This window comes from Opisthocomus hoazin, chromosome 1, assembly GCF_030867145.1.
Source record: "Opisthocomus hoazin isolate bOpiHoa1 chromosome 1, bOpiHoa1.hap1, whole genome shotgun sequence".
Lineage (NCBI taxonomy): Eukaryota > Metazoa > Chordata > Aves > Opisthocomiformes > Opisthocomidae > Opisthocomus > Opisthocomus hoazin.
In genome coordinates, this window is record NC_134414.1 from 140,711,017 (window position 1) to 140,737,593 (window position 26,577).

Sequence of the window (26,577 nt, forward strand, 5' to 3'; positions counted from 1 at the left end):
CTTCTGTAGTTTTTCACTAGAAGCAGGGAAAGAAACAGTCAATGTAGCCTCTAATATGAGACCGGAGATTGTTCAGAGCATGTATTTACTGAAATTACTGCCTTAGTTCGGGGAAGGGTTACATTTTTTAGTGTGTGTATTGGAACAAGAAAAAACAAATCCCTCCTCACCACACTCTCCCGCCTTTCCCAGTCAAACTACTCTTTGTAAACACAATGTAGCCTTCCCTGGGACAGGGGGCTAGGAACCCACAGAGGAACAGAAGGCAGCCCATCCTGTCACAGGCAAGCGTAACACCTGCAGCAATCTGAATTCTTGATTACAGAAAAAAAAATAAGGCTTTTTCCATACGCTTAGTGTATCATCAACAGAAACAGGCCAAATCCTCAGCTTCATCCATCTTTTCACCTGATCCACTTTCTTTACCAGCACAGAAGAGTATTTTTCACACTAAGGATTCCAGCTTGTAGCAGAACAGCCCCAGCACTTCTTCGGGAAGTAGGTGCACTCTTTCTGTCGGGAATGGAGGGGATGGAAACAACAGATACGGACAAAACGTGGCTATGAGCCCAGTAGCGTGAGTTGTTAGGGTAGTGCTTCACAGCTGGTTGCGCTTCTTCCCTTGATCTACTTGGTCTGATTATTCAACCCCTGCAAGAAAAAAAGTGGCTGTTGGCTGCCTGTCACTTCTCAGGGCAATGGCTGCGACGTTAAGGACCCGAAGGAAGATTCTGCAACAGGACATCTGCTGGCAGCCAAGGCTGCGAAATCTTCCCTAGGGGCAGGGAGGTAGCACAGTAGGTGAGAGTGGAAGAGCCCCTGTGAGGGCATGAAAGGTCTCAGCACAAGATCTCTGCTTGCTGCAGCTCTCTAAGATGCCTCAGCTCTAGCCTATCTTCACGTCCAACTGTGTCCACGTTTGGTTGTTACTGGGTCCAAGAGCAGGGAACATGCTGAGGCTGTCTAAGATACTCTAAGGCTTTCTCCTTTGTCTCCTTCTTAGTAAGTTCCACGCCCTTGTTTCATACAGGGAGCTTACAGCAGGCACCGTCAAACCAGCGCCCTGACATCCTGAAGCACTGGAATAACTCAAGTCTCCAGACAGAAGAAAGGCTACACCGTGCACACTGGAGCCAAAAATTTGGCACAAAATAGTCTTACGTCCTGAGAATTCTATGCCTGACCCAGTTCTGATATGTGATGAAAAGCACCACCTCTCAGAGCATGGAAAAAGACCAAGTCTCAGGACTGTGAGGTCCCCGTATCTCTGCAGCAGCCTCAGCCAGGTGCTACAGCATGCTTATAAGGTGGAAGAGGCCAAATGTACGATGAGTTCATAGGTAGCCATCATGATAGCTGTGTTCGGGATCTGGCGGATCAAGTGAGCCAGAAGCCCTCGGTATAAAGCCAAGGGTCCCTCTTCACGGACCACAAGCTGCAATGTCTGTATAAAGGAACGGTATCGTGACCCTTCTTCTCGCAACCGCGTCCGAATGACCTCTGGAGAGACAAAGAGGGAAGCAATATTAGCAGATTGATCCTACAGGCACGCCATCTCCCATCGAGGGGCAAGGAATCAAGCAGAGCGGACCCACTCACCATGTGGATATGCAATGCATGAAGCACATGTTTTGGAGACAGCAGCAGCTCCCATTAGTCCAAAGAAATCATGGCTGTTTGGTGAAAGTGTGAGTGGTGGGGAAAGGGAATGATGGCTGTTTCTCAGCTGCTGTTTCAGTGCTTCATAGATGACAAAGTGTATGATGGTCTCCGAGACTCCAACATAGGAGGCAGTGATACCACGGTAAAATCCGCGAAGGCCTTCAGTGCGGTACACATGCACGGCACACTGGAGAGCGTTGCTGGCCATCTCGCCCTTCGCCCTGTGAAGAGGAGGGAGGGTTAGGACAGCGTACTGCTCCACCGACCTAAAATGCTGTTGTGAACACAACCGTATGACTCTTCCCCAGCATGCTTTGAAGACCTATGTTCTGACGGCAGGTCACAGACCCCTACCCAATCCCATCCCCAAATGAGTCCCGACTCGACACGGAGTGGCTCTGCATTGCTACCCTGCCTTACCTGGCTTCCAGCTGCATCCTGGTTTTCACTAACCAGATAGGGTTGGTGAGTGTGGAAGAGGTAATGCCTGGAGAACAGAAGAGGGAGACAGCCGTGAACACCAGGAGCACGCTGATGGTTCGTGAGGAGGTGCTGATCTGTCAGCTTTCTGAATTCTGCTTGGCAAACTGCAGACATCTGCAATTTGAGAATGACCTTGTGCTCCCATGGGAGAGGAGACATTTGGGGCAGACTATTTGATTCTCCTCCTACCCCATTTCAGCCTTTGTCTGGTGGTAATTCGCACCTCTGCCTCCAACACAACCCTACTACAGGCCCTGGTGTTACAAAGAGGCAGGAAACAACAGGCTAAACTTGCCAGAGTGAAAGATTTTGTTAGAGAACTGGGATGTGTTAAGAGAAATTATTCTGTGAGTGGTCTAAATTGCATGGTGCCTTTTCCCTCTTTCAGCTGTATGGAGCTCTTTTCCTGATAGCAGCTGAAGGGGTAAAGACTAGATTCATGACTTGAAGAGATGAGCCTAACAAGAACGAAGAGTGAGAAAACCGTATGGTTGCCTAAGGAACTCACTGCTCCATGTGGAGAGGGAGAAAACTTCGTAAGAGAGAGCAGGACTGATGAGAGCAGCAATGGGGATGAAACCTGTTTGCACTTACAGACAGAAGGACCCCTTGGCTCTGATTTGAGACAGAAGAGGCTCACCTGCACAGGCTGCTGACAGCATGTGTACTTTCTTGGACTCCGGTACAAGAACAGCATTGAGCCTCTCCTTAACACCAGAATAGGCAGCAAAATATATAGCCCTGGTTGGAAAGAAATACAGGAGAGGTTACAGCTCACCTACAAGGAACAGGGACAGCACTGCTGTGGGGTCTCACTCCAACTTTTCTTACTCCCAGCACACGTTTGTCTAATGTGACATCAGATACCATCTATACTAGGTCCACAGTTATCATCTTGTCTTACAACTGTGATCAGAAGGTCCAAAAAGTGTCTGTGTGAAGGGGTCCTGTGGCACAACGGGCACAGGGCCCAGGCTGCTTACAGAATGTGAAACAACAGCTGTCCTAGATAGAAAGAGAGGTCCTTTAAGAAGTGTACAGCATGAGCTCTCCTCAGGGAGCAGTACTCACCGGGAAGGAGCAACCCCAACAAGGTTTGGACCCAGACCCCGGAACAGAGATCGCATGCCTTCCTTCTCAAGGATGGCCCTACAGAAGGAAACAAACAAAGAAATCAGCAGAATAACTAAGCCGGGGGTTCTCCTGCTGCTCCTCCTCCTCCTTCATTCTTCAGTACTTCTAGTAGCATCCTCTTCTCACCGCCTGTGTTACCCTTCTTCTGCCCTACTCTCACTTTCTCTCCAACCACTTCTCTCCTTCAGTCATTTCTTTCTATTCTTGCTGACACCATCACTCTACGTCTGATCAAACCACTAGCTGAGAAATTTCTCGCCGTCCAAAAAGCTGCCTTGCAGTTCAAAGCGCAGATCAACTGTGAGAAGCAGACGCACCTGTGCTCTGACGAAACTTCCTGATGCACTTGGGTTTCCAGGGTCTCAGCTTAAATGCTACTTCCACCCCTCTCTCGCCTCCCAGCTCTCTCCACCTGATGGCCAAACCTTCACCTCCCTGGTGCTAACACGTACACTGCCCTATCCTACTCACCTCAGCAACTTGAGGACACCAGGAGAGGGTGACGTGGGGTTCATCAGCCTCACACTCATCCCTGGCAGCTGGATCTCCGAGATGCACAGAGGCCGCAGTGTCAGTTGGGATGACTGTAGGCGCGTCTTCACCACTTCCAGGGGACAGGTCAGGATGGCTCCAGCTGTGCCACCACATCTAGGGCACAACAAGGGCATAACAGCTCATCTAAGAATGACCCCTGTGCAGGAACAGGGCAATAATTCTGACCCTGCTCGTCCACAGCCACTCCCCTCTAGGAGAGGAGGCTAGGTCCCCCAGCCTGCGTCACACATGACCTCCTGCTCTGACATTGATTAACATAATAACGGCTTAGGCTGGGAAATGTGCTGGCAGCTTCACTCGGAAACCTCACTTGGTATTTCAGACAAACAGTCCCAAGTCCACGGGGACTCAGCAGTCCATCAGCTCAACGCTGATGATCTTTGCGCTCAGAATTTCCCAGAGTAAACGTTTCTGCTGCCCAAACTTGCTGCAATGCCTTCTGCCGAGATCTCTAGGCACCGTGCCTCACACCTCCCCAGCGCAGCACTGGCTTGCAGCGGGATGGCACAAAACTCTCCTACCCCTCAGCCTGCCCGAGGCTTCAACCCGTAACCCATTCAGCCCCAGAGTCGCAAGGCCCTGTAAGCAAGATCTGTATTTTCTGCCAACAGCCAGGCTTGCTTAATGAAAGAGGACCCTGACCTCCAGCAGACAGAGCTATTTTCAGAAGTCATGAACCATCAGTCAGCCTAGTCGCACCTCAGTAACGCTGAAAGGACACGTATCCCCTTTTTCCCTTTCCGCCACACATTCGGTTCTCAGCTTCTGCCCCTCCAGATCCTTTGACTGACAACTCTGTTTTTCTAGAGGATGCTCCGTACCTGAAAGACTGTTTTGAGATGAATTTGCACGCAACAGCCGTGACTCAAAAGCTACAGCCAGGAAGAGGCTTTGACAAACAGACAGATGTTCATGTCTGCTACAGCCAAACATGCTTTGTTTCACAGAGATGGAGGGTTAAAAAAAGGCTCACTCTGCTCCAAAGAAAGACAAGCCAAGCAAAGAACTAGAAGATATTAGGGAAGAATCAAGTATATCAACAGAATTACGTATGAAAGTACAGGTCAGCAAATGGCTAGAGTTCTGAAGAATTATTTCGAAGCAGGCTGTACAGCTCAGCGCACACATACATTGCTCTCACAGCCTTTGTTCCTAGAGCTTCGTTTATCATTGCCTGCAGGCTGGGGGTGGCAGGGTGGGGAATTAAAAAAAAGAGGCCTGGATAACTATTGCAATGAAGTCCAAGAGTTTAAGATCTAGCAGCTAAAAGGTTATGCAGCTAGATGCCAGGAACTAGTAACTATTTATGCTACTCCATTAGACTCACGCTGCTTTGCCAAGCCCTTTGCAGATCTGCGCAGCAGTGACGACTTGCAGAGCAGCCGACCAGCAGCAATTTCCCTCAGGAGATACGATGAGCGGTGGGCATCTGGGATCAGGTGGAACATGACCAAAGAACTTAGCCTGGGCTCAGAGGACAGCACAAAGCAAAGCAGTAGATGTCCTGGCTTAGGTTCTCTGTATGAACAAGCTGATCAAGCACGGACACCAAGACGGCCTACACAGCGATCCAGGAGTCGCATCAGGCACGGCCTCCTTTTACAAGCCATGTTGATTCTTCCCACATAGACCATATTCATTCAGGGGTCCAACAGTCCTTTACCACAGTTTCTACTAATTTGCCTGATACAGATTCCAGACATACAGGCCTGCTGTCTTCTTGGCTAGCAGTGTAGTTTCCAGTTCAGAAGATTTACAGAGGTGACAGATCAAGATGTCTAAGAAGTCTGAATAGAGCAGTTTCAACTTCTTATCTAAAAGCTGAGCTAACACTACAACAGGACAACATATAGAGAAGCAGTTGCTTGCTATTCTAAAGATTTTTCTAATGGTGCATAGGAGGCACAACTTCATGTAATGTTTTCATAATGTCTCATAGAAGCCCCTACCTGAGCATGGTCAGGATATGAATTTGAACCCATGCCTCCAGTATATGCAGAAGTTTCCTGTATCAGTACAGCTACTAATACGTATAGACAATAGAGAATAATTTTTAAAGCAATAATAAGGGTTAAAGAAATTGTTACTTCTTAGTGTGGTGGTCATTTAATGAGCAGTAAGAGAGTCCAAGGTGAAGTGGAAGCTCCAAGCCACTACAGCTCAATGGTGAGACTAAGGAGGATTTTTCAGGGAACAAAGAACTCTGACTAAACAAAGCTAAGGAAATACAGTGCACCAGTTGTTCAAAACTAGAAGCAATCTCAAATATCATGTCTTATAATGCACTACAGGATGGTACAGCTGCTCACTATGTATGTAAGTCGTGGGTCGCCAAATTCTTCTATTTCAGGACAAATGGAAAATTATGTACTCTCATCACAAAGAGATGAACTATTTTTCAGCCCAATAATAACGAAGGCAAATTTGAACAAAATCTAGTAGGAACAAACATTTTAAAATCAGCAGGCACAAAAAACCCATAGCCATGAATATTAAACAGACCTGACTGAGGAGACTTCACACCAACAGATTTAAGTGCTTAAGAAACCTTGGAGGACTGGGTAGATGTACTAGCCTAGAAGAGTTCTAATGTCTACCAGGGGAAAAAAAAAAAGTGTATTTGTAATCATTTATGCTGCTAAAGTTATATGGTTACATGACCTGAGATTCAGGCCAGGAGAGAATTACGGAATCAGATCACTAGACTTAAAAGACACTTTGTACTAATCGGTGTTGGTATAGCGGCTACATTTGTTTTGTTTTTATGGAACTTATCAAACAACAGCTGATTCACAAAAGCAACTACAAAGATGTAACATACTTCAGTTTTGCAAAAAGCGAGTTCAAGATCTCCCAAGGCCACATTTAGAGCCTTAGCACTCTGTCTACAGCACAGATGCTAAATGGATTGAGACCATAAAATCTCAAAAAGAAGAAGAAAAAAAAAACACCACCCCCACTCTTCCCCTGCCCTGAAACCAGTTGTCAGTAGAGAATCAAACAGCCATGGTCCAGCAAGACTCTAGGAAAATTACTTCTAGACTAGACCTAACAATTTTCAGTTCTTCCACCAACAGACAGGAGGTAACATTTTACTATTGGTAAGATTCACAGGTGACAAATATTGTCACTGTGGCAAATCCTGAGCAGAGCTGCAACTGCTGGCAAATAGTGAAAAAACACACGGAACTGAGCAGTCACCCAGGGTCCTTATGCTGGGCTTTAACGGACTGGTTTAACAAAGCCAAAACCCTGAAGTCATTACTCTAGAAGCAGTAACAAATGCAATTCCTGCAAAATATGATGAAGAGCAGCAGTGGACAACCAGTATAACATGTACTCCCAGAGCAAAGCAGTGGCAAAAAGACCTTATTGAAGAAGGCAGGTAATTTTACTGCAGAAAACAGTATTTGCCTCTAGATCTTGCTTTCACAAGTTTTCCCTTTTAAAGTTTTCCCTTTTAAAGGGAAAACTGGAAAGTTTGAGGTTGCAGAAAAAGAGGATTAGTGGAAAGAAATCCAAAAATACTGTTAACACTTTTTCAGTGATCTGAAAAGGGTATGAGAACATGCTCAGAGGCCACAAGGTTTACTGGTAATTCACATTTTAGCCCTTACTTAGGCTAGCCAAAAATGGAAGTAGCTTGAAGATTTTAATTTAAGAATAGCAATGCTAGGTCAGACAAATTTGCAGTTAAACCAGGATTCTGCCTAGGACACAGGCGAATAAAGATCACCTACGGAAGAGAAATATTCTTCTTCAGAACACCCTCCTGTCTTCCCGCAATTTTCAGCTCAGGGACTTCCTCGGCCAGAAATGTTGCACTGCATTTAATGGCCTTGAACACACTCTTTTTCATTAATCTTCTAATGCTTTCTGGATACATAAAAAGCTTTAAACCTCTAATATCTTGTGGCCTGGAGTCCTGTAGTTTAACTGCACACTGTGTTAAGAGCTATGTTCTTGCATTCGTTTTGAACAAACCTCTCACAAGTTTCAGTTGATGGTCCCCAGTTCTTCTACTAGAAGATAAAGTGAAGAACTGTTCCTTCATCAATGAGATCTGTTTCATTAGGTAAAACAATAATATTAACTATATACTGCAGCAATAATCTGAATTTCTTATTTATCTCTTGGGTTTTAACTAACTGTTAATTCAAGGATTATTACTTAATGGGTGAGGACAGGATAAAGACTGACAAAGCTCCCACTAGCAAGACTCCTGTCTCTAGACAAACTCTCATAGATTTTCAGGAACCAAAACGGAAAATGAGGATGCTGAAAAGCTTACGAAGAAAGCTAAGAAATATGAAAAAAAAAGAAAGGCTAAGATGCAGGGACTATTTAGTTCAAAGGATAAATGAATAAGAGAATAACGTATACGAGATAACACTGGGAACAGGGAGGCCAAATAAATGTAAGCAAAGATTGATACAGCACAACAACCACATTAGCTGCAGAGAACTGGACATTTACTAATTAAGAGCAATTAAACGATGTGCACATGCCATACTGTGGACCCCACTGTCATGGGGACTGTAGCAGGATGGTGGGGTTTGAAAAGGGGAACCAGGCTGTCTACGCGAGGGACTTCTGCAGTCGCTCAGCAAAGTCCGGAGGACCAGATTATCTCCTGCTTTCGGACACCACACACTTAAAGCTCGCTGTTTCGAGGCTTAAACGACCAACGTTTCTTAAAGAGAGGAAGGGTGCAACGCGGAGTGAGCAGGGCACGCTGCAACCTCGGAGGCACCGCCGAGACCCGCGCTCTGAATGCCCGACCTGCCAGCATCAGCCGCCCTATTTGAAGCCGGAGAAGCCACGCAGCAACCTCACCCACGCAGGAATCTCACCCGCACGATGACGGCGGGCCGGCCCCCCCCCCCCCCCCCCCCCCCCCCCCCCCCCCGACAAGGGTGCTCTGCCACCCGCTCTGCCCAACAGGCCTGGCAGCGCCGAGGGCCGCCCGCGGGGAGCGGGCCCCCGCCGCAGGCCTCGCTCCTCGGGGGCGCGCAGGCCGCCGACAGGCCGCGGCGAGGAGGAGCCGGGGCTCCGGCCGCAGGAAGACCCCGGCCTGGCAGCAGGCGGGAGCCGGGGACGGGCGCGGAGCTCCTCCGGGGAGAGGGAGGGCGCCGAAGCCGGCGGGCCCGGGCCGACCTGGGGAAGGAGGACGGGCCGCGGGCCCGACCAGGCCCCGCGCACAGGGCGGCCTGGGGCTCCCCCGGGGCAGGGGCCGGCGGTGCCACTCACCCTCCGGCGAGCAGGTGGAGCAGGGTGCTGTGCTGCGGCATGGCCCGGAGCTCTGCGCCGCCGCCCGCGCCCCGCGCCTTGGCTCCCGGCCGGCCGTGGGAGGACGCCGCGCGGCCGGGCCCGGCGGCGGCGGGAGGGGCGGGCCGCGGTCCTGCACAGCTGCCGCTCCTGACCCCCCCCCCCGCTCCCCTGGGGGCCCGGGCCCCAGCCTGCGGCCCTCGGGCACCGGGCCTCCCCCCGGGTGTTCTGCGGCCTGTGCCCAGGCCTCGCTCCTGCCGCGGGGACTTCTTTTGCCCGGCCGCTCAAGGCTCCTTCACGAAAAAAATAAGCAAAGATACCTCGTCTTTCTTTTGCGAGTGGGGGAACGGAGGCGGGGAAGGGAAAATAATTGCTGTGAGGTCAAACCGTGGGAAAATGGTGGGTCTGAGAGCGGAGCCCAGTCATTGGCTCATCCTCGCTCAGTGGGACCACGAGATACTTGTCTTTATATGAAAACAGGCCAATATGTTTCAGAGAGAAAAATGCCAAAACAAACGTCAGAACAAATTAGACCCATGATTTTGAAGTTCAAAGGATCGGTGTGTCAAAGATAGGGGATATTCAGGGCTGAAAGATCCTCTGGTGCTTTTGCAAACTCAAAGTTTCAGATGATGTTAGAGTTCACAGAGTATTATCTTCCCCAGAAAAAAGCAGAACATCAACATCATGCTGTTGCCAAGAAGGCACACGTCGTATCAGTTTGTATGGCTCGAAGGATAGCCTGTAGGTCAGGTGAAATAAGCTGTCAGATCAACTCGGTACTACTGCGACTCCAGCACTCACAGCACCAAGTGGCACAGGGCTGAGCATTCAGTCTGGGTACCAGGCTGCTACACAGCAGGCAAATGTGGGCGAGTGAACCCACAGAGGGGAACCGCTCGCCTGGCCTCCCAAGGAGGAGGACTGGAAACATTGCAGTGTGTAGCCTAGAGAAGAAGGAATCAAGGGAGACATGGCAACTGACTTCCAAGTGCGTACAGGGATACTTCAAAGAGGAAAGCAACGGATGGAGAAGAAAAGAAGTATCAGCCCATCAGTAGTGCCTGTCACTACACAGGCAGGAAGGGGAAGACCAGTAAAAGGATTTGCCTTCTGGTCAGTGAAAAGGAAAATTCACCAACGATACCAAGAAGTTTCAAATATTTTTTCACTTGTCTTCGCTCTGGTGGCAAAGGTGAACACTTAAATACCACCCATGACAAGTGGGTAAAAAGTAATTTCTAAGTGCTTAGGCAAAGCCAGTGCTTCCAGACCAGTTAGGCTTAATGAAATTCATCCTGTGATGTATTTGTCATCCAGTGATGGTTGGAGAACTGTCTGAAGCGACGTCAGGCCCACCAGCAGTTATCTTTGACATCTGTAGAGAATGGAGAGGTTCAGAAGACTGGAAAATGTCAAATATTCAAAACAAAAAGGGATCTGAGGAATTACTGCCAGTCAGCTTTACTTTGCTGCCTCCCCCAGTGATACTGGAACAAATAAACATTAAGCAGACAACTCACATTTTCCATTTGTCAGAAAAAGAAATCTAGTCAAATCAATCTTTCACAGTAGACTAACAGGCCTGGTGGGTAAGGAAGTAAGAACACATGTCATATCTTTTGACTTCAGTAAGGATTTTGATTCTGTTGCATCTGACAGTCTGAAAAACAAGCTAGCAGACATGGGAGACGGGACCTACTGAAACCCCTGTGAGGAGAGTCTGATGCTGATTAGAAAACTCTAAGATTGATTTTCAGTGGTATGCTGTCCATGTGGAGAAAAGTATCAAGAAGGAGTCCTGCAGAGATCTTTCTCAGCGTGGCATTAATAGTTTCTTCAGGGATTTATATAGTGGACTAGAAAGTGTGCCTATTAGACTTGCAGACAACATTAACCTGAGAGGGGTTGCAATGTAGTTGCAAGACAAAATTAGTATTCAAATGATCTTGATCAATGGGAAAAATGGCCTGAAATAATAGAACACCATGTAATAAAAGTATGTGCAAAGTTCTGCACTTGGAAAGAAATAATTCCACAAAGTTAGGATGGGGAACAGCCAGACAGAGACCTCCATTTTGTCACTGATCCCTTGTCAGGCCCAGGACCTTTGGCAGAGTACTGGCTACCACCAAACTCAGACTGGCTGAAGGATGCAGAGCCTGGAATGGCCTTTTCAGGAACTGTACAATTTGCTTTTCTCAGCTCTCCAAGAGTTATTGAGGCCCTCTGATATGTCAGTTCTTGCTGCCAAAATTGCTTTAGCTGCATCACAGTCTTTCGGGACTGTAAGGGATAAATGGGGCCATCCGACTTTTCCTTCTGCCTCCTTTGCTGTGGGTCTAAGACCTAGAAAGTCTCCCTCTGCAAGGTCTCCTTCTGTACCTTCAGGTGGAGGGGCACCCATGCCCCACTCCCAGGCAACGGCAAACTGTGACTGAGCCATGGAAGATGCTTTCTGAAGGCCTCCTGCAGGCCGTCTTCAGACTGGTGCAGATGGTACTGTGACATTTTCAGGAGATCAAAGGATTGCTTAATGTTGGAGCTGGCTCAACGATGAACGCTGCTTTGCAAGAGTCTTGGTGAGTCTGAAGGCAGCCAAGAACCAGGGAGAAGAAACTGGCTCCCCAGGAGAAGACAAAGAGGGGAAGAGAAAAGAAGAGAGGATACATTTTTCTTTAGTGCGTCTTGTTCCTGCAGGCAGCAGTGATGACCCTGGGTGTGTACCCTGTGGGGCCTGTTCTTGCTGCTTAGGCTGAAGAAGGGACTTTTCATCTTGAATACTGTGTTCAGTTTTGGGCCCCTCACTACAAGAAGGACATTGAGGTGCTGGAGCATGTCCAGAGAAGGGCAATGAAGCTGGTGAAGGGTCTAGAGCACAAGTCTTCTGAGGAGCGGCTGAGGGAGCTGAGGTTGTTCAGTCTGGAGAAGAGGAGGCTGAGGGGAGACCTTATAACTGTCTATAACTACCTGAAAAGAAGGTTGTAGTGAGGCAGGCATTGGTCTCTTCTCCCAGGTAACCAGCGATAGGACAAGAGGAAATGGCCTCAACTTGTGCCAGGGGAAGTTTAGATTGGATATTAGGAAAAATTTCTTTCCTGCAAGAGTGGTCAGGCATTGGAACAGGCTGCCCAGGGAAGTGGTTGAGTCATCATCACTGGAGGGGTTCAAAAAACGTGTAGATGTGGTACTTTGGGACATGGTTTAGCTGGCATGGTGGTGTTGAGGTGACGGTTGGACTTTATGATCTTAGAGGTCTTTTCGAACCTTAATGATTCTATGATTCCATGACTTTTTTTCACAGAACAGTCCTTCAGAGTCCCTGTCCTGCACCAGTAGGCCAGGCTGGACTGGTGTTTTAGGCTGGTGTCATGGACATACCCCAATACCCTGATGTTTATAAATCCAAACTGCTTCATCTTGACTCCTTTACTACTCTGTCTCTGATGGCTTTTGGATTTCTGCCCACACCTTATCTCAATGCCTGTGCTCCCGTTCTCCGTGTCTGTGTGCAGTCTATTGTTTTTCCTAGGAGCAGCGCTGTCCGTCTGTTCTTCTTGAAAGTAATTCAGGATTCTGCCCCAAAGCCTCCTCCCTCTGTCTCCCTCTTCAAGCGCTCTTACTAACCCTTGATCACACTGACCGTGTACAGCATCGGTGTCTGGAAATAGCAGGCGAGTCTCGTTTATCATTCCAGGGGCTTCATTCTGGAAGGGTCAGCTCGTGGTCCTAAAATGACCACAACTTACAAGCAAGCAGGAAGCAGTATGACGAGGCAGGGATCCAGAGGGGTGGAATGTATCGTGCCAGCGTTACACAGCGTGTGCAGCGTCGGTCTCCGCGTGTGCAAGAGCGGTTGTGTGAATGTCTTTCCAAGTGCCGCAATCTTGATGCAGCTGCTTGCCAGAGGTAGGACGCTTCCACATCAGTTGCATGGATGTCCGAGCTGTGCCTTCAAAGTGCATCTTCCAGCAACACCCGCTTGCTGGGCTTTGGTTTGTGCTGCAGAGCAGTCTCGGTGTGCAAATGAGATTCCTTCCAGGCGGCGCAGAGCTAGGAGGTGTGCCGTACCTAGGTCTGCAGCTCAAGTGACCAGGGAAGGCATCATCCAGAGTAAAGCTCCCCAGACATGGGTTTGGTGCGGATGCTGGATTTCCAGCCCCAACTCTATCGCTTTGAAGCTTTGTTCCTGCTGACCCATACTACTCGCTAGAACAGAACTGGCCGTAGATGTCAGATGCGTTTCAGAGCTTTAAGGAGAAGACTCACTGCCAAAGAATAGTGCCTAAACCAGCACCAGACACCAGTTTTTGGATAGATGAAGTGCGTGTGGGAAGTCTGCAGCAGACCCTGCAGAGGAGCGTATTCCTTCCGAAAAGGAGAAGATGGGATGTGATTTTGAAAACAACTAATTTCTAGCACCCTGGTGCCGCAGGAGGCAGCACGCGTCGTGCAGGCCCCTCTTTGTGCTTTCCCGTTCTCTGAGGGGCTATACACGAGTGAGCTCTGATTTTCCGGGTGGTTTGCTCTGCCTTCGGAATCACACATGCAGAAGGATGAAAATTGTGAAGGAGTTGACATTTCTATGGCTTGAGCTCAGGGGGAATGTGGCCTCCACTGCCTCTCTGGGCAACCTGTGCCAGTGTTTCACCACCCTCATTGTAAAAAATTTCTTCCTTATCTCCAGTCTAAATCTGCCCTCCCTCAGATTAAAGCCATTACCTCCTGTCCTGTCACAACAGGCCTCGCTAAAAAGATTGTCCCCGTCTTTCTTGTAGGCCCCCTTTAAGTACTGAAAGGCTGCTATGAGGTCTCCCCTGAGCCTTCTCTTCTCCAGGCTGAACAACCCCAACTCTCTCAGCCTTTCCTCACAGGAGAGCTGTTCCATCCCTCTGATCATCTTTGTGGCCTTCCTCTGGCCCCGCTCCCACAGGTCCATGTCTTTCCTGTGCTGAGGACTCCAGAGCTGGATGCAGGACTCCAGGTGGGGTCTCACCAGAACAGAGCAGAAGGGCAGAATCCCCTCCCCCGACCTGCTAGCCATGCTTCTCTTGATGCAGCCCAGGATATGGTTGGCCTTCTGGGCTGCAAGCGAACATTGGTGGCTCACGTCCATCTTTTCACCCATCAGCACCCCCAAGTCCCTCTCAGCAGGGCTGCTCTCAATCCCTCCATCCCCCAGCCTGTCTTGATACCAGAGTTGCCCCGACCCAGGTGTAGGACCTTGAAGTTGGCCTTGTTGACCCTCACACAGACCCACCCCTCCAGCTTGTCCAGGTCCCTCTGGATGGCATCCCATCCTTCTGGCGTGTCAGCTGCACCACTGGCTTGTCTAGAGCCACCACATACTTCTCAGCTAAACACAGCCACTTCCGACCCGTCACCGCCAGCTCCAACATTTCAGCGACCCCAAAGCGAGTAACAAACCAGCAGCCCGTCGGCCGGAGGAAACAATTCCCAGATACCCCGAGGTGAAATGCCCAAATACCCCGTGACGTAGTTTTTTTAATAGTTTTCATGTACGTGCAGGCCACCATGCACGCACCGCTTCGCCCCACCGGCGGGGAACGGTGAAGCACCCGTGGGAGCTCCAGCCACGGCAGCATGGCACGGCCGCAGCCACGCTGGCACCCCGCGGGGCTCCGGCCCTTTAAGGCACTCTGGTGTGCCTGGCCCTTTAAGGGCTGGCCCCGCCCCCCCGCGTCCCCGTGAGCCCCGGGAGCCCCGGCAGCCCCAGGTACGGTGCCGGGCGGGGGGCGCCCCGCCGCGTGTCCTCTCCCGCGCCCCCGCCCGCGCGGCGGGACCCCCGCCCCGCCCCGGGACGCGGGCGGGCGGGGGCGCAGGGCTGGTGGGGGGGGCCGCGGCCTTGCCGCCCTGGCGAGCGGGTGTCCGGTCCCGGGCCGGGCCGGCGCAGGGCGGGGGGAGCCGGGGAGGGGGTGGGGGGGGATCCCGGGCTGCGCTCGGCCGCGCTGGGAGCCGGCGGGGGAGCTGGCGCCGTGGCAGGCCCGCGGGGGAGGTCGGTCTGCCCGGCGTTCACCCGGGGTCTGTGCCGCCCCGGGGCCAGGTGCAGGCCCGGTGGGCTTTGGCTGCCTCCCCGCCCGGCGCCATGGCCATGAGGGAGCTGGTGGAACCGGAGTGCGGGGGCTCCAACCCCCTGATGAAGCTGGCCGGCCACTTCACCCAGGACAAAGCCCTGCGGCAGGAAGGACTCCAGGGCCCGCTGGCCTGGCCGCCTGCGGCTCCCGCAGCCGTGAGTGTCGCCGGTCGCTCCGCTTGCCGGGCTGGGGCCGGACGCGGGGCCCGCCCGCGGCTGGGGGTGCGGGTGCCGAGGGGGGAGGCGGGGGAGCAGCGCAGGGACGGGCCGTCGGCGCAGGCGGGTGCGGAGCGGCTTTTTTCCTGGGGGAGGAGGCCGTGCGGTCAGCCTGTTCGTCCCGCACCCCGCTGGGGCGAGGGCTTGGCGGTGGAATCCGCCTTTATGGGCACTCGGAGGGCGTCTGTGGCCGAGGCGAGCTGTGTGCCCTGCTGTCACGGGCCCGAACCCAGCAAGTGGTGGGAGGGGGGTTGGACGCCGTCACTCACGGTGTTCCTGCTCCTTTAGCTTCCACATAAGCAGGCAGCTAATGCAAGAAAATGCTGACAGCCTGAGCTCAAGGAAGGTGTGAGCGGATCGGGTCACGGCGTGCGTGCGGAGACGGGTGTGGGGCCAAAGCTGTTGGGATAATTGCCTGCTCTTCTCTGCAGGTATCCAAACCGCTGGGAGCAGCCTCTGAAGATGAGGTGAGAACAGATAGATGCACCCCCTTACTACTTTTCTTCTCAACACTGTTTGCTGTTTTTTCCATTGCTGGATATTATTCTTTCCTGCTATTTCTTCCGTTGCCTGATACTATTCTTTGCTTCTGATAAGTCCATTTCTTTCTCTCATGCTCCATGGCTACCTGCTTATCTTCTATGCTATGTTTGTAATCCATCTCTGTCTTTGGCAGCTGGTTGGAGAGTTCCTGCAAGAGCAGAATGCCCCTTTACTGTCCCGTGCACCCCAGACCTTTAAGATGGACGACCTGTTGGCTGAGATGCAAGAGATTGAACAGTCAAGCTTCCGACAGGCCCCGCAGCGAGGTGAGGGGAGCTAGAGTACGTGGAGAGCTGGAAAAGATCTCGGTGTGGTGGTTAAGCACCTAGCAGGGTGGTTCCCATCTATTCAGCGCTTGTGAGGTTGCATCTGGAGTATTGTTTCCAGATTTGGGCTTCCCAGTACACTGACATACTGGAACAAGTCCAGAGGAGATCAGTAAGGTGTTCGGGGGGTAGAATACGTGGTGTAAGAGGGGGAACTGGGTTTGTTCAGCCTGCGGAAGAGGAGTCTAAAGGGCAGGTGGTGTTTTGGGATGGAGTGTTTAGTCGCTGTCTTCAGCAGCCATGGACAGGATCTTCACAGTGATACACAGCAAAAGGACAAGAGACAGCGGACACGACTTGTGGAAAGGAGAACTGACTAGATGTAAGGAAATGCATCTTCCCTTGGAGGGCTGTTCAGTACTGGAACATGAGCTTAGGGAGGCTGGGGAATCACCAGCCTGGGACAAGTTCAGAAGCTACCCAACGAGCAACGTTGCCCTGAGCAACCTTATCTCTCGCTTTAGTGCTAACCTGCTGTGAGGACACTAGCAACCTCCAAAAATTCCTTCAGATTTGAATCTTTCTGTGGTTTTATTCTAACAAAGAGAAAGGGAAAGATCAGAGATGATGAGGGCTAGTCTGTAACACTTAAATGATGCAATGAAGCCTTTTGAGTCCTCCTCACTTCTTTTTTTTGTTCTTTTTTTTTTTTTTTTTTTTTTTCATTCTTGTAGCCCCAGGTGTGGCAGCCCTGGCACTGTCTGAAAACTGGACCCAAGAATTCTTGGCTGCAGCAGATAGTGCTGGTGATGTCTCTTCAGATTACAATGAGGCTGACTGGTCACAGGAGTTCATTGCTGAAGTGACAGGTGAGGGGTCCCTTTTTGGAATTACTGTCAAGATGTTGCCAAGTCACATGCCCATGTACAGTGGAGAGTTACTGAATGTGAAATTGGAGTAATGCTTTGGGCCCAGCAGTCAGTGTTTACTGTAGCAGCTTTAACAGGGTGAAAAAAAAAGCTGCTTTGCAATGGCTTAGCCAGATTGTGAACAATGTGGTGTGGAAACTTTTATTCAGGTGTAAGGGTCTTATTTCAGAGCATTAGCTTAGGTTGCGTGGAGAACGTAGGAGAGGCAGGCTATTCAAAGTGCTTTTATAAAAATTAATATGATTCAATTGATGCAAATTCTGGAGATGGTCTCATACTGTTTCTTGCTTATATATTCTCTAATTGCCTCTCTTAAGGCTAAATTTGCCTTTGGTGCAAACGTAAATAGTGTTCAGTGTGCTTTGGCCAAATACTTTCTGTCAGTTTCCTGGAGGTAAAGGGGTGTTGCACGTTGGAAATGTGCAAAATGAATGTTTCTGGCCCAAAGGTTAAGCTTTCTCTTTCAAGCAAGCCAGTTGTTTTGTCTGAAAAGCCATCCTGCATTGTGTATGGAGCTGGGGCTGGTTGCTATCCATCACTGAACCTGTAAATTATGAGTAGGATTTAAATAGATGCTATTCTCTTCTCTGGTGGTGGCCACTGTAAATAGCCAGGTAGTCCCATTCTTTGACCTTTATAATCCTGGGAATGTAAGTCAACATTGAGAAAGTTCTGATGAAAAGGTGGTGCTTTGTAGGCTATGCTTTTGACAGAGGCTTTGTAATGTATTGGTAGTTTTCTTGACCTACGTAGTATCTCACTTGGAGCAGACGAATGAGTTGCAAAACTGAAGTAGAAAATCGTAAGGATATTGGTTACTGCAGTGGCATTGCATTGTGAACCTAAGGATTCATTTTTAGATCAGAATAAACAAAGTTAGAAGAAACAAATATAAACAATCTTTCTTTGAAGAAGTCTTCTGTGTATGTTAGGTAACTGTGTGTCAAGTGGAGAGAGCAAAATCTGAAGTTAATCTGAGCGATGGTCTGCCTGTCTTACTCTCCTCCCCATTCTTCCCTATGTCCTATGCAGATCCCCTGTCTGTGTCTCCTGCCAAGTGGGCAGAAGAATATCTAGAGCAGTCAGAGGAGAAACTGTGGCTTGGGGAATCGGAAGACCAATCTTTGACAGATAAATGGTGAGTCTGTTTTCTCAAGACTAGTTATTGCTCCTGCGCCCTTGGGTGGGTGAAGTTTGGATAGGTGATTGAAATCTGCTGTGTCCTGAATGCTTTTGAGTCATTTAACCTAGATTGAAGTTCTCAGGCCTTTGGTTTCAGAGAAAGGAGGAAATGATGCTTGGAGACTGATATTTTTGAGATCTTAGCTTTTCTGTTTTCTAGTTCCAGGAAGATATTGTCATCATGTAGGCTAACTTAATGCTAACTTAATCTCATGCCTATTGCAAAGCTTCTTAAAGTGATTTCAGGAACTCCTAATCGAGCAGAACTTTTTTCCACAACAGATGCTTTCTTGGCTTTCAAGATCTCGAGTACTAAACTCTACTAGCTGTAAACTGTCATCACTTTATTCTTCCTGTCTGACAAACCACATCCAGCCTTTCCTTTGCATATTTCTGGATTCAGCCTTCCAGACATTATTTTCATGTGTTTTTGCCTGGTAGATTAAAGGACAATCTACTTCTACAGATCTTCTCTGTATAGGTACCTGTTGACTACAGTCAAGCTTTTCAATTAAAGAGGCAAAACATGAGCAAGCAATTTGGGCTTCTTAGGTCTTTCCCTAAAGGAGAATTCACATATTTGGATTTTCCTTCCTCCTGGCTCTTGCCTTTTCTGATACCTTTCCGCAAATATGGACGTTCCTGAGTTATTGCTGCTAGTTCCAAAGACTTCACCAAGACTGAATATGGTGGTAACACCTGGAACTGGTCCTGCTGTAAGCCAGACAACATACTGAGTTGTGCGCTTGCTGTGACCCCACAGTCCTCTCTGGAGTTGATGCTTTTCCAAGACACTGTTCCTCTTCCATGAGCATGACCTACTTTCTTTGTTCCTAGATATATGACCTTGGTTTTGGTAATGCTAAAACTTGCAATGTCTGATAGCATGTGAGCTTGCCAAGGAATCCAGACTGTTCTGCAGAACTTGGCTGTCACTGTAATTGTTTAATTCTGCTACTGTTTGTGTCAGTCACACAGTTAACCTAGTAGTCATTTGGAATTTTGATAGATGGATAAAGGTACTGAATCACTTAGGAGAGCCCCAGAGTATTTGAGGATGGTTTGTATCTCTCAGTACTGTTGTCTGGCCCATTGTGTAGACTGTTGTTAGTGAAAGTGTTCACTGTTGCCTGATATCAGACTATCTCTTTCCCTCTTACTGCCTCTGATTACAGGTATGAGGAATATCAACCTGAGGATGATCTTAAGAAAACTGTTAGTGATTTCCTCTCTAAAGTGGATGATCCAAAACTCAAGAATTCTGAGGTAAGAAATTCCCTAACTGGGGCTGACAGATGCCTAGTGAATAAAGGTGTGGGGGTTTGAGAATGGGGAAGACAGTAAAGGAATAAAAACCTCCCATCCTGTATTTCCATTTGTCCCTGATTCCTAGAGGTTGAACCCTACAGTCCTCTCCAGATATTATCCATCTCTATGGCTTGACTCTGGTGCAAAGTCCTTTTCTTCCCACCATTTTGGGCCTTTTGTGCTCACTTTGCAGACAGAAGTCCTCTTAGTGAAGGAGGGAGGCACGGGCAGAGGGCTTGTCGGCAAAGCATCTGCCCAGCTCCACCCTTGTTTCATTTCTCTGCCACAGTTCCTAAAGTTTGTCCGCCAGATCGGAGATGGGAGGGTATCGATCGAAGCTAATCAGGTGACCCACAGAGACCAGGATCAGGCAGAACAATGGGCAGCTGAGTTTATACAGCAGCAGGTAGGAGCCCCAGCCCTATGTGCTCTGAAGGAGGAAAGCTCTTTGCTGCAGTGCACAGTCTGGGAGCGATAGAGAATGGCAAGTCCAGCTCTCAGCAGTGCTTCACTAATGACTAGGCTGGGGGAGGCGAGGGAGGGGCTGTTGGGCTCTTCTTAGCAGAGTCTAGCCAGAAGCTGGGAAGGTATTTGAGCAGTGTGAGCTTTCTCATCTGCTGTAGCACCTGGGAGGAAGAGGATATCCAAGTGAACTCTTCTCCACTTTACAGGCCGTCAGTTCTAGCTGATGGGGAGGAGGGGTCATCACAGACCCTCCTGCTGTTTGGGGATGTGCCCTGAGGTTGCCAAATTCTGAAAAGGAAAGTGTGTTTCTGTTTCCAAACTCCCAGGGGGCATCCGATGCCTGGGTGGATCAATTTGCACGATCTGGGAGCATGTCAACTCTTGATGCGGAATTTGAGCAGGCAAAGACTGCTGTGGAGGTAAAGCTTATGGAGGAGGAGGGCTGGGGCACCAACCAAGAGCCCTTGGGAGGGTTATCTCTCTCCTTTGCATGCAGTGAGGAGGGCTAGAAGCGTTTAAGAGTGCGTTCTCTGGGGTGTCTGTAGAGCTCAGTTTAAGGCTCAGGTACTCTAGTCACTTTCTGTTCTCCCTTCAGTCAGATGTGGACTTCTGGGACAAACTCCAGGCAGAATGGGAAGAGATGGCCAAGAGAGATGCAGAGGCTCACCCTTGGCTCTCTGATTATGAAGATCTCAGCTCCTCATCGTATGACAAGGTAATAGAGAGCAAGGTCTCTCAGCACTAGCACTATGGTGGACTGCCTTGAGGAGACTGGCAGTATGTCACCTCGCAGGTGAGCTCCGCAGACCCCAAGTGCTGCCAGAATTCCTTCTGGCGCTGGTCTTTTGCTGTCACTTGCACCCTCATTCCAGATCAGCTAGGGGCTAAACAAATACTGTTTTCACTTGTGCTCATCTGCAAGTGCTGTCTAGTTCTTGTCCAGCACCAAATACCAGTTAATGCTGGGATTCTTTCCAATGAGTGCAAATGTTGTCGTGTGTGTCCCCCCCCCCCCAAGCTGATAGGACCCACACCAGGTATTTAGTCTCTGTCGCAACTTACTGCAGATGTGGTTTGGGGGAATTTTTCAGTGTTTCTCATGCCACAGGACTGGACCTGTGCTCTACTGTAGAGAGTGCTTTTCTCCCTGAGCCTATCTCCTAGCATTAGCCCTTGTCTGTCTTCTGTGCTAGGGTTACCAGTTTGAGGAAGATAATCCCATGAGAGATCACCCGGATGCATTTGAAGAGGGGCGGAAGCGTTTGGCGGAAGGTGACCTCCCCAATGCTGTCTTGCTCTTTGAGGCTGCAGTGCAACAGAAGCCAGATCATATGGAGGTGAGTGAGAGCAGAGACAACAGGCATTGGCCAGGTGTCCTGTTACTTGGATCCTTCTCTTGTGAAGTATCAAAGTGTGTGTAGAAAACTCACTTCAGTGTTAGGAGCCGTGCAGGTTGTAGGAAAACATCTCATTTTTCTGCGGCTCTGGGTATGTAGCTGATGTATACAGCCCTCCTGGGGATTCGCATGCAAGGAGGTTTATGACTAAGGTCAGTTACAAAAAGCGCAAAGGCTCTGGCCCAGAACTGTGTAAAATCTTTGGAGCACATGAGACTGTGCATGGAGCCAAGACGAGTTCTCATCTCTGAAGTTGCTGCAGTGGAAGTCTTTATTGGCATTGCAAGTTTGAAGATGCTTATGGCAGATGATAACCGCCTGCAATATCTGTATTAAAGACTAATTCTGAGCGGTTTGTTAGCCTGGGAGTCCTGGTTAGGTCCTCCATCTAGATGCCAGGAGCAAATGTACGCCGAAAGGGTTGAGAGAGATGGCTTGGGTGTCTTCATAGTCTTCAGTTGAAACTGTGGGCCAGAGGATGGTTTTTAGACTGAAGACAAGTTTCCAGCTCTGAATTCAGTGAATACCTGTTTTCATAAAGGACTTCAGCTTCTGCAGGATAGATTGAGAAGTGGAATAGTCTGTGTGCCTTTGTCCAGAGGCAGAGGATGTGAATATCCTCAGGAGGAAGAGGAAGAATGCAAATGCACCCATGTTGTCCGTTTCTGGAGTGCCTGCCTCAAGGACCCAGGGGTACTGAATTCTCAGTGTGTCTAATTCAAGTCCTCCTAATTGTATGTGATGGGAAATACCTAATTTGTTAATCCTGAGTCTTAGATGAGAGTGACTTCTTGGAACAGCGGTTCTGGGCTTCTGGGAGCACAAGGCATCTAACTTTGTAGGGTACTGGGAGTGGGTGAAAAGTAAGCAGAGGTTTTGGAGATCTACTTTAAAGTGGTCAAAAGGTGTTGCTAATATTCCTTTATAATTGATGCTCTCTTCTCATAGGCAGTGTGGGCTGCAGGCTGAGTGTAATGGAGAGGTAATTGAAGCCTTAGGGGAAGAAATCGTAGGCCAATTCTGGCTATAGCTGTATTGAAAATGTTCTGAATTCTTCGGCAGTGAACTGCAGAAAGTACAGGAGAAGTCAGCACTTCACAAACGATATAAGTAGACTTGAACAGTTGCTCTGAAGGAAAAGGTCATGGTTGCTTTGGTCCAAATCACTTCACTCTGAATCTCAGCCCTTCATCCTGCAGAACACTATGCAGTTATCACTGAGTTGCAGCTAGCTATCTGGTGAGGTGTCCTGGTTTTGATTAAAAGGTGACATGAGGCATTAGAGATGTGAGACAGTAGATTGTCTCTTGCTTGTGGTGGCTTGTGCAGTGTGTCTGGGTCTTTGCTAATGAAAGTTTCCTTCCTTGAGGCAGTGGATACTGCATTTTGTGACTTACATTCAAAGAGTGGGTACTTCGTGCTGACAGTCCAGCCAGTTGTCTAGCCAATTTTTGAGGGAGGGGTGTGGTTATCAACATAAAGTGAACAGGTACTTTGGATTTAGTGCCTTAATTAAGTACTCCCTATGTCAGCAGCCTGGAGGTGGAAGTGGTTTTCATATACTGGTGTCATGATGATGGAAGATTCAGTAAAATAACAGTGCTTCTGCCTTCGGGTCTGATGGGCAACTCCCTGAGATTATCGCTTGCTAGTGGACTACTGCATAAGTATATACAGCTGCTTACCTTGGGGGTCTCCTTATTATTAGCACTGCTGCTATGCCATTTTGTTCTTAGGAAATAGGAGATCTGCTTTTCCCTCCTTCCTCTGCAGTTTGACTACAGTTAGAAGTTAAAAGTGGAGTTTCTGCGACTTAAAAGTGTAAAAGTGCCAACAGTTGCCTTAAGATAGATCTCCACGTAGTCATTCACTTCTTTCCAATGTAACAATGCCAGTTTTATTGGCCTTGAGGACCTATGTGCCGTAAAGTCTGTATGTCTTTCGAGAGAAACTTGTATCTGTGGCTGATGTGTATACTTCGATATATTTGGTATCACTCTAAAAATGTGTGGGGTAATACGGTGGATTTAATCGCTGTGTCTGTGGTTTATCGGGTGGTCTTTTTCTCTGGATGTGAAGAAGTCTGACTTTGTGCATCTTTGTCTTCTCCAGGCCTGGCAATATCTGGGAACCACCCAAGCAGAAAATGAACAGGAGCTTTTGGCAATCAGTGCCCTCAGGCAGTGAGTGTTGCGGAAGTGCTGCTGCAGAGCACAGCTCCTTGTCTAGTGCGTAGTGCCACAAGGACCGTACAGCTGGCATGGTGTGCTCTGTCTTGGTTGTGTTACCTCCTGTATCTGGGTGTCTCCCAGGATGATTTAATACTGTATTCACTTTTCTTTCTTTGACCTGCAGGTGCTTGGAACTGCAGCCTGGGAACCTCACGGCCCTGATGGCTTTAGCAGTCAGCTTCACCAACGAGTCCTTGCAGAAGCAGGCATGTGAGACCCTGCGGGACTGGCTACGCCACAAACCGGACTATGCCCACCTCCTGGAGAAGGAACCAGAGGAGAGCGACTTGGGGACAAACCTGGGGCCTTCCAAGCGTGTCCTAGGTTCCCTGCTGTCTGAGTGAGTTAGGGTTACAAATTTCAGCCTCCAGGTGAAAGGCTGCTTGGAGGACTGGGACTGGTCCAGGCAGGAGCAGAGGGAGCAACCCAAGGCCAGCTCTTTCCACAGTACACCAGTATCCTTGCTGTGTTCTTTTCCAGCTCACTGTTCATGGAGGTGAAAGAGCTGTTCTTGGCAGCCGTGCGCAGCAACCCGTCGACTGTGGATCCTGATGTTCAGTGTGGCCTGGGTGTCCTTTTTAACCTTAGTGGCGAGTACGAGAAGGCTGTGGATTGCTTCAGTGCCGCGCTCAGTGTGCGCCCCAATGTAAGAAAGGGCAGACTGTGGATGCTGCAGGTACCTGGAGGTCTATGGGTGAAGGTTTGGGTGGAGGTGCTGCTTATGTGAGAGAGGTACCTTTTGGGAGCGGAGGAATAAGACAGACGCATGGGCAAGGGAGGGCTGGCTTGGAGCTTAAAAAGATGCAGTTTATCTTAGCCCTTTCCCTCTGCCCCCTGGTCCAGGACCATCTTCTATGGAACAAGCTCGGTGCCACCCTGGCCAATGGGAATCGGAGTGAGGAAGCTGTGGCCGCGTATCGTCGGGCACTGGAGCTCCAGCCAGGATACATCCGCTCTCGCTACAACTTAGGCATCAGCTGCATCAACTTAGGTGCCCACCGGTGAGCACAGGGTGGGCAAATCTGCTGTGACCCGTGAGCATGCATGTGTTTGTAGGAGAGAGACTGCAGTAGGTGAGAGACTGCAGCAGGTGACTAGGGCAGTGCCACACTGCCTGCAGCCTTCCCTTGGCAAGAGGAGAGCAGAGCAAGTGTGTGTCAGATGCAGCTCCAGGAGTTCCTATGGACTTAGGTTTCTGTTAAGAGGGAGAAGGGAGATCTCTGACAGTTCTGGAGAGGGGTGGGATCTGGTGAAGAGGGGGGAACTGTTTTGGAGGGGAAGTGCTTTAGAAGCAAATGGGGGAGGGAGCATGAGACGTACCATCTTCTCCAGTAAGCATGTGTGTGTTCTCATGTTGACAGTGAGGCTGTGGAGCACTTCTTGGAGGCTTTGCACATGCAGCAGAAGAGCCGAGGTCCGCGGGGGCAGCAAGGCGCAATGTCGGACAACATCTGGAGCACCCTCCGCATGGCCCTCTCCATGCTGGGGCAGAGTGACCTGTACGGGGCGGCTGATGCCCGGGATCTTCCCACACTGCTTCAGGCATTTGGCCTCCAGCAGTGACTCTGGGATGGGCTTCCCTGCGACTGCAGGCTCGGCCCAGCCCAGCAGTGACCTTCCTTAGAGAGAAAACGTTCACTAGGGTTCTCACATAACTCTGCTCTGGTAGGGCTGAGCATTGGCAACTGTGTTTTCAAGGACTTCCCGCTGAAGCGTGCAGCCTCCCCTACCTATCTGTTGTGGCCTGAGCGTCTCTGAGCAGTTGATGTTAGCACCTCCATGACAGACAAAGACTCTGCTGGTAGGCAGATGATCAAAGTGGTGAAGACAGCAACATCCAGCTCTCTTGCCAGACTGCGTTTGCGGTAATGCCCAGCTTGGCTATGAGGCCTTACGACAGCTATTCTGCAGACACTACCTGCTGGACGTGTCTCCAGCGCAGGTTGCTTTGGTGGGGTGGGACTGCAGTTTGGTGAAAGGGTGACAAAATTCTGGGTCTTGAGCATGCTTCCCCCATGTATGTGCTTGCATGTGTGTATATGTGGGTTGCTAGGGAAAACTGGGGGCAGCAGTCTCCCCTTCTGGGTACTGGTAACTTCATGGTACATCCAGACGCTAGTCTCTCAGTGTCTCTTCATGAACCTTTTAAGAGCAGAGTATTGTGCTAGGGACACAGGTGGAGGCCCTTAGCCTGGTGGGGAAGAGGAGATCCCAAACTCGAGGGAATAAAAGTCTAAAATGTAACCTCTCCTCCCAGAATATGGCGGGGAAAGGGTGAAGTCTTAATTTTCTCTTGATCATCTGTTGTTTTCCTTGAGCAGAAGTCCCACATCTTGTCTGTAACTGAATCTTGTTAATTATAAATATCTGTATATGATTCTATCGGGGAAAATGTTTTTTAATTGTAAAGTATTTTGTATAATAATGGGGGAAGAATTAAAATTGCCAAAATTACATCTTTCTCTGTGCCTCTGTTGGAGCTGCATGAAGCGAGTAGTATAGATCTCTGGGGGTGTAAACCCACTGTTTTTCAAAAGATAGATCAGAGTCTCTCTCGGCTTCTGTCTCCCTTTTTGACCCAGGTTTCGTTTTATTGATAGCTCAGATGCACATGAACCTTAAAGGACCTCATTTTGCTGTAGCCTCAGGCTTCTCTTCTGTGAGCCAGCAGAGAGCTTCCCTGTGCCAAAAGCTCACTTTTTTTCCTTGCTTAGGTTTAGGGGTCAGTGAAGCGCTGCTTCTCATTTTCTTGCCATCTGTGGCGAGGGAAGCTGTGTTACATTTTATCACCTCTTTGAGGAAGGTGACTGCTGCACTAGTCAGTACCAGGGGCTTAGGCAGGGA

At 49.4% G+C, this 26,577-nt stretch overlaps 2 protein-coding genes across 4 annotated transcripts; one reads left to right on the forward strand and one right to left on the reverse strand.

The window, feature by feature from the left end:
* Nucleotides 1-53: 53 nt before the first annotated feature.
* LOC104327148 (solute carrier family 25 member 36) lies at nt 54-9,202 on the reverse strand. The gene is made up of 7 exons (XM_075438700.1): nt 9,085-9,202; nt 3,751-3,927; nt 3,217-3,294; nt 2,786-2,886; nt 2,083-2,149; nt 1,600-1,883; nt 54-1,500 (listed from the first exon to the last, which is right to left on the reverse strand). The coding sequence occupies exons 1-7, from the start codon at nt 9,123-9,125 to the stop codon at nt 1,301-1,303; spliced, it is 948 nt and encodes a 315-aa protein (XP_075294815.1). The 5' UTR covers nt 9,126-9,202; the 3' UTR covers nt 54-1,300.
* A 5,594-nt stretch (nt 9,203-14,796) lies between these two features.
* On the forward strand, nt 14,797-26,187 carry PEX5 (peroxisomal biogenesis factor 5). Of its 3 annotated transcripts, XM_075438714.1 has the most exons (16): nt 14,797-14,839; nt 15,167-15,352; nt 15,844-15,879; nt 16,089-16,221; nt 16,956-17,090; nt 18,183-18,288; nt 19,508-19,598; nt 19,930-20,046; nt 20,432-20,524; nt 20,701-20,820; nt 21,299-21,442; nt 23,615-23,685; nt 23,858-24,073; nt 24,214-24,379; nt 24,577-24,734; nt 25,095-26,187. In XM_075438714.1, exons 2-16 carry the CDS (start codon nt 15,209-15,211, stop codon nt 25,294-25,296), a joined length of 1,932 nt encoding a protein of 643 aa, XP_075294829.1. In that variant the 5' UTR covers nt 14,797-14,839; nt 15,167-15,208; the 3' UTR covers nt 25,297-26,187. The 3 variants fall into 3 exon arrangements, with proteins under 3 accessions (XP_075294829.1, XP_075294835.1, XP_075294836.1); XM_075438720.1 differs by lacking the exons at nt 14,797-14,839; nt 19,930-20,046 and having other exon boundaries at nt 15,056-15,352; XM_075438721.1 differs by lacking the exons at nt 14,797-14,839; nt 19,930-20,046; nt 20,432-20,524 and having other exon boundaries at nt 15,056-15,352.
* The last annotated feature ends 390 nt before the right edge of the window (nt 26,188-26,577 follow it).